Raw genomic sequence first — 7698 nt, forward strand, 5'->3', positions numbered from 1 at the left:
GTTGTCCGTCTCCCCCTTCTAGACTGTGAGCCCGCTGTTGGGTAGGGACCGTCTCTATATGTTGCCAACTTGTACTTCCCAAGCGCTTAGTACAGTGCTCTGCACACAGTAAGCGCTCAATAAATATGATTGAATGAATGAATGAAAGTCCCTACCCAACAGCGGGCTCACAGTCTAAAAGGGGGAGACAGAGAACAAAACCAAACATAGTAACCAAATAAAATAAATAGAATAGATATGTACCAGCAAAATAAATAAATAGAGTAAAAAATCTGTACAAACATATATACATATATACAGGCGCTGTGGGGAAGGGAAGGAGGTAAGATGGGGATGGGATGAAGAGGGGGACGAGGGGGAGAGGAAGGAAGGGGCTGAATCAATCAATCAATCAATCAATCCTATTTATTGAGCGCTTACTGTGTGTAGAGCACTGTACTAAGCGCTTGGGAAGTACAAGTTGGCAACACATAGCGACAGTCCCTACCCAACAGTGGGCTCACAGTCTAAAAGTTGAAGACTGTGAGCCCCCCGTGGGACAACCTGATCACCTTGTAACCTCCCCAGCGCCTAGAACAGTGCTTCGCACCTAGTAAGCGCTTAATAAATGCCATCATTATGATGTGGCCAACTTGCACTTCCCACGCACACAATCAATCATATTTATTGAGCGCTTACTGTACTAAGCGCTTGGGAAGCCCAAGTTGGCAACATCTAGAGCCGGTCCCTACCCAACAGCAGGCTCACAGTCAAGAAGGGGGAGACAGACAACAAAACAACACATATTAATTAAATAAAATAAATAGAATAGATCCGTACAAGACTTCCTGAGCACTTACTGGGTGCAGAGCGCTGGACTGACTCATTCATTCGTTCATTCGTATTTATTGAGCGCTTACTGGGGGCAGAGCACTGGACTAAGTGAACAGGAGAAGCAGCGTGGCTCGGTGGAAAGAGCCCGGGCTTTGGAGTCAGAGGTCCTGGGTTCAAATCCAGGCTCCGCCACTTGTCAGCTGGGTGACTTTGGGAAAGTCACTTCACTTCTCTGGGCCTCAGTTACCTCATCTGGACAATGGGTGTTGACTGTGAACCCCCCATGGGACAACCTGATCACCTTGTATTCTCACAGCGCTTAGAACAGTGCTTTGCACATAGTAAGCACTTAATGAATGCCATCATTATTATTATTATTGTAACCTCCCCAGCGCTTAGAACAGTGCTTTGCACATAGTAAGTGCTTAATAAATGCCATTATTATTATTATTATTATATCCCCCCAGCGCTTAGAACAGTGCTTTGCACATAGTCAGCGCTAAACAAATGGGGATTAAGATTGTGAGCCACACGTGGGACAACCTGATTGCCTTGTAACCTCCCCAGCGCTTAGAACAGTGCTTTGCACATAGTAAGCACCTAATAAATGCCATTATTATTATTGTATCCCCCCCAGCGCTTAGAACAGTGCTTTGCACACAGTAAGCGCTTATCAAATGGGGATTAAGATTGTGAGCCCCGTGTGGGTCAACCTGATTGCCTTGTAAACTCCCCAGTGCTTAGAACAGTGCTTTGCACATAGTAAGTGCTTAATAAATGCCATTATTATTATTATTTTATCCCCCCAGCGCTTAGAACAGTCCTTTGCACATAGTAAGCGCTTAAGAAATGGGGATTAAGATTGTGAGCCCCACGTGGGACAACCTGATTGCCTTGTATTCCCCCCAGTGCTTTGAACAGTGCTTTGCACATAGTAAGCTCTTAACAAATACCATCATTATTATTATTATTATTATTATTGGGAAATACAAGTCGGCAACATATAGAGACGGTCCCTACCCAACAGCGGGCTCACAGTCTAGAAGGGGGAGACAGACAACGAAACAAAACAGTTGGACAGGTGTCATCAGCATAAATAGAAATAAAGCTAGATTAATAATTAAAATAATAATAGCATTTATTAAGCGCTTACTACGTGCAAAGCACTGTTCTAAGCGCTAGGGAGGTTGCAAGGTGATCAGGTTGTCCCACGGGGGGCTCACAGTCTTTATTCCCATTTTACAGTTGAGGGAACTGAGACCCAGAGAAGTGAAGTGACTTGCCCAAAGTCACCCAGCTGACAAGTGGCGGAGCCGGAATTTGAACCCATGACCTCTGACTCCAAAGCCCATGCTCTTTCCATTGAGCCACGCTCCTTCTCTAGATGCACATCATTAACAAAATAAATAGAATAGCAAATAGGTACAAGTAAAATGAATAGAGTAATAAATCTGTACAAACTATACACAGGTATAATAATAATAATAATAATAATAATAATGGCATTTATTTCTAGACTGTGAACCCGCTGTTGAGTAGGGACTGTATATGTTGCCAACTTGTACTTCCCAAGCGCTTAGTACAGTGCTCTGCACACAGTAAGCGCTCAATAAATACGATTGAATGAATTAATGAATTTATTAAGCGCTTACTATGTGCAAATTAGAAAAGGCCCCCGGCACGGAACACTTGGCCCCTATCCACATGTTTTGTTTCGTTGTCTGTCTCCCCCTTCTAGACTGTGAGCCCGTTGTTGGGTAGGGACCGCCTCTCTATGTTGCCGACTTGGACTTCCCAAGCGCTTAGTACAGTGTTCTGCACACAGTAAGCGCTCAATAAATACGACTGAAAGAATGAATGAATGAAGAGTAATTAGGAGAGGCCCCTGGCGTCCGTGCCGCTATCCCACAGCAGAAGCAACGTGGCTCTGTGGAAAGAGCCCGGGCTTTGGAGTCAGAGCTCAGGGGTTCAAATCCCGGCTCCGCCAACTGTCAGCTGGGTGACTTTGGGCAAGGCACTTCACTTCTCTGGGCCTCAGTTCCCTCCTCTGGAAAATGGGGATGAAGACTGTGAGCCCCACGTGGGACCACTTGATCACCTTGTATCCTCCCCGGTGCTCTGCACGTAGTAAGCGTTTAAAAAATGTCATTATTATTACGACCTGATCCCCTTGTAACCTCCCTAGTGCTTAGAACAGCGCTTTGCACATAGTAAGCGCTTAATAAATGCCATCATTATTATTCCCGGGGGAAAGGGGGCTGGTTATCCTGCTTTATCGCCCCATGAAGTGGGCACCTTCCTGACCCGGCTGGGCAGGGGGCGAGGAGCGACTAAAGCTGTGATCCGCTCGACTCGCTTTCCCACCTGCTGGGCCTGCTGGGCCTGCTGGTCTCTGGTCCTACTGGTCTCTGGTCCTGCTGGATTGCTGGTCCTGCTGGTTCTACTGGCCTCTGGTCCCGCTGGCCTGCTGGTCCTGCTGGTTCTACTGGCCTCTGGTCCCGCTGGCCTACTGGTCCCACTGGCCTGCTGGCCTCTGGTCCTGCTGGTCCCTTGTGTGCTTCAGGGATGCTCCGGCCCACCCCAGATAAAGTATTAGTAAGGGTGGGGTGGGGCTGGAGGTGGGGCTGGGGGAGATAGCCGGACTGGCCCCTTGGGGCCCAGGAGGCCGGACCTCGCTGGCCCCCAGCCAAGACGACTTGGACTCCGGCCTGGCCAACAGCCACCCTTGCTCCTCTTCCTGCCCTGCCTGGACGGAGGGAGGGGCAAGGAACTCATCGAACACCCTTCTTTCCTCTCCCCCTCGTCCCCCTCTCCATCCCCCCGTCTTACCTCCTTCCCTTCCCCACAGCACCTGTATATATGTATATATGGTTGTACATATTTATTACTCTATTTATTTATTTATTTATTTTACTTGTACACTTCTAACCTACTTATTTTATTTTGTTGGTATGTTTGGTTCTGTTCTCTGTCTCCCCCTTTTAGACTGTGAGCCCACTGTTGGGTAGGGACTGTCTCTATGTGATGCCAATTTGTACTTCCCAAGCGCTTAGTACAGTGCTCTGCACATAGTAAGCGCTCAATAAATACGATTGATTGATTGATTGATCGAATGGCCCCTCTCCGATTTGCCTTCGCCGCCGGATGAGCTCAGGAGATGCAACAAATAAAGAGTTTGCAAATAACTGGTTGCTCCCGCCACGCCTAGTCTGGAAGCACTCCTCTGAAACCTGGCCAGGGAGAAGCTGCAGCCCCTAAGGGGTCACATCGCCCTTAAACAGAGGCAGGGGACCTGGGTTCTAATCCCGGCTCGGCCACTTGCTTGCCGTGTGACCTTGGACAGGTCACTTCACTGCTCTGTGCCTCAGTTCCCCTGTTCTCCCTCCTACTTAGACTGTGAGCCCCATGTGGGACAGAGATTGAGTCCAACCTAATTCACTCATATCTAGCCCAGTGTTTGCCACATAGTAGGTGCTTATTGAATACCATGAAAAAAATTCATGGTTTAGTTATAGCACTTTTATTTTATTTGTGTATATGTTTGTACATATTTATTACTCTATTTATTTATTTATTTATTTTATTTGTACATATCTATTCTATTTATTTTATTTTGTTAGTATGTTTGGTTTTGTTCTCTGTCTCCCCCTTTTAGACTGTGAGCCCACTGTTGGGTAGGGACTATCTCTATATGTTGCCAATTTGTACTTCCCAAGCGCTTAGTACAGTGCTCTGCACATAGTAAGCGCCCAATAAATACGATTGATGATGATGATGATGATGATTTCCATAGCCCTCTCACATTAACTACATCAGAGAAGCAGCAAGGCTCGGTGGAAAGAGCCCGGGCTTTGGAGTCAGAGGCCATGGGTTCAAATCCCGCTCCACCAATTGTCAGCTGTGTGACTTTGGGCATGTCACTTCACTTCTCTGGGCCTCAGTTCCCTCATCTGTAAAATGGGGATTAAGACCGTAAGCACCCCGTGGGACAACCTGATCACCTTGTATCCCCCCAGCACTTAGAAAGTGCTTTGCACATAGTAAGTGCTTAACAAATACCATTATTATTATTATTACCCAATTTTTGCCCTCACCTGCCTGGCGGTATAGTAATAATAATGGCATTTATTTAGCACTTACTATGTGCCAACCACTGGGCTAGATAATAATAATAATTGTGGTATTTGTTAAGAGCTTACTATGTGCCAAGCACTGTACTAAGTGCTGGGGTAGTTACAAGCAAATCAGGTTGGACACAGTCCCTATCCCACATGGGGCTCACCCTCTCAATCCCCATTTTACAGATGAGGTAACAGGCACAGAGAACTGAACTGACTTGCCCAAGGTCACACAGCAGATAAATGGCAGAGTTGGGATGTGATAGTCAGATCAGTGACAGTTCCTCCAGTCAAGGAGCAGAATAATAATAATAATAATAATAATAATAATAATAATGATGGCATTTATTAAGCGCTTACTATGTGCAAAGCACTGTTCAAAGCGCTGGGGAGGTTACAAGGTGATCAGGTTGTCCCACGGGGGGCTCACAGTCTTAATCCCCATTTTCCAGATGAGGTAACTGAGGCCCAGAGAAGGGAAGTGACTTGCCCAAAGTCACACAGCTGACAAGTGGGGAATCCAGGATTTGAACCCATGACCTCTGACTCCAAAGCCCGTGCTCTTTCCACTGAGCCACGCTGCTTCTCTAGGTATTCTATTTATTATATTTTGTTAGTATGTTTGGTTTTGTTCTCTGTCTCCCCCTTTTAGACTGTGAGCCCACTGTTGGGTAGGGACCGTCTCTATATGTTGCCAACTTGTACTTCCCAAGCGCTTAGTACAGTGTTATGCACACAGTAAGCGCTCAATAAATACGATTGATGATGATGATGACTGTCTCTATATGTTGCCAACTTGCACTTCCCAAGCACTTAGTACGGTGCTCTGCACACAGTAAGCGCTCAATAAATACGACTGATTGATTGATTGATTGATCGATTATTTCCATTTTACAGGTGAGGAAACTGCAACACAGAGAACTTAAATGACTAGCTCAAGGTCACGCAACGGATGATTGGCAGAGCCGGGATTAGAACCCAAGGCGCCCGAGTCCGAGTCTCCTGCATTTCCCGTGAGGCCCGTGTCAATCAATCAGTCAATCGATCGTATTTATTGAGCGCTTACTGTGTGCAGAGCACTGTACTAAGCGCTTGGGAGGTACAAATTGGCAACATACAGAGATAGTCCCTACCCAACAGTGGGTCTCGCACGGAACAGTTGTGCGCCCTGCCACCAACACCATTCTGTCCAGTCCCACAACCCAAATCATCTCCCCATTCCAGTCCCTCCCGTCCCCAAGAGTGGACCCCCTTCGACTCACCCACCTTGCCACCTCTACTGGCCCACTGGCTTCAAGCTGCGGTGGCGGGAAATATTTCGGCTCGGTCGGAGAATGAAAGATACGAGTGACCAGCCGGTGCTTTTGGCTCACTGCCATGGGGCCTGCTTTCGGCTCATTCTGAAGGAAGAGGTTGCCCAATTCCTGTTCGGTTCACTCGGTAAGAGGGCGAACAGCGCGTCGGCGTACGTGTTGAGACAAGCGGTGGATCCGATTGACGCTGGCCGGAGAGAAATCGAACCTCTGAATCATCCGTCGTCCCCGTAAGTTAGGCTGCCTTTCATCCCAAGAGCTCAGAGCACTCGGGGAAATAAAACATTCACTGGCTCTTTGCTCCCCGCCACCCTGGTAGTTAAAATTCAGTCCAGTTTTACGGCGGGTGGAAGTAAATTACAGAGCAGTGAAGAGGCTCGCCCGGGAATCCAGCGAGTCGGTGGTAAAGCTGGAAACGGAAAGAACTGTGTCGCTGCTAGGGTGGTCATTTTACATATACAGAGCTTTTTTCACCCAAATAATAATAAAAATAATAATAATGATGGTATTTGTTAAGCGCTTACTATGTGCCAAGCACTGTTCTAAGCTGCTGGGGAGGTTACAAGGTGAACAGGTGGAGCTCACAGTCTTAATCCCCATTTTACAGATGAGGTAACTGAGGCCCAGAGAAGTTAAGTGAATTGCCCAAAGTCACACAGCTGACAAGTGACGGGGCCGGGATTTGAACCCATGACCTCTGACTCCAAAGCCCGGGCTCTTTCCACTGAGCCACGCTGCTTCTCCAAATCGCCTACATACTAGGAATCAAATTAGCCTTGGCTCAAGAGCTCGGTGTTAGGGCAGCAGACTTTCCAACAGTAAAATAATAACATCATGTAAACCATCCTCATGACCGGAAATCTTCCCCTCCCCGACTCCCATGTCTCTTTAACCTTTTCACTCCCTTCTCCTTCCTCTCCACTTTGCAGCTTTCCGTCAGTAATATTTATTGAGCACTGAAGCCCGTCCAGTGCAATGGTTTCTACTGGCCCAGGGCCTACTAGTAGTAGTAATAATAATAATAATAATGATGATGGCATTTATTAATAATACTGATGGCATTTGTTAAGCGCTTACTATAAGCAAAGCACTGTTCTAAGCGCTGGGAGGATACAAGATGATCAGGTTGTCCCACGTAGGGCTCACAGTCTTAATCCTCATTTTACAGATGAGGTAACTGAGGCTCAGAGAAGTTAAGTGACTTGCCCAAGGTCACACAGCAGACATGTGGCGAAGCTGGGATTCGAACCCATGACCTCTGACTCCAAAGCCCGGGCTCTTTCCACTGAGCCACGCTGCTTCTCAAGCAGGTTCTCAAGAAATACGATTGATTGATTGATTGATTGAGGGGGCTCAGTCTGAGCGCTCACTGTGTGCAGAGCACTGTACTAAGCGCTTGGGAAGTACAAGGTAGTAAGCGCACAATAAATGTCGTTATTATGATCACTATTACT

The 7698-nt window shown here is 47.1% G+C and overlaps 1 protein-coding gene across 1 annotated transcript in view; it reads right to left on the bottom strand.

Moving 5' to 3' along the window:
• The window catches only part of SLC39A8 (solute carrier family 39 member 8), a 58704-nt gene extending 52589 nt beyond the window's left edge, over positions 1 to 6115 (bottom strand). Inside the window, exons 1-3 of the mRNA XM_038769196.1 lie at positions 6084 to 6115; positions 3946 to 4067; positions 3170 to 3559 (exon numbers count right to left, since the gene is read on the bottom strand). Coding sequence (XP_038625124.1) covers positions 3170 to 3559; positions 3946 to 4067; positions 6084 to 6115 — 544 coding nt within the window. The remainder of the gene's footprint in view (positions 1 to 3169; positions 3560 to 3945; positions 4068 to 6083) is intronic.
• Between the last annotated feature and the right edge of the window lie 1583 nt (positions 6116 to 7698).

This window comes from Tachyglossus aculeatus, chromosome X5 (genome assembly GCF_015852505.1).
Source record: "Tachyglossus aculeatus isolate mTacAcu1 chromosome X5, mTacAcu1.pri, whole genome shotgun sequence".
Lineage (NCBI taxonomy): Eukaryota > Metazoa > Chordata > Mammalia > Monotremata > Tachyglossidae > Tachyglossus > Tachyglossus aculeatus.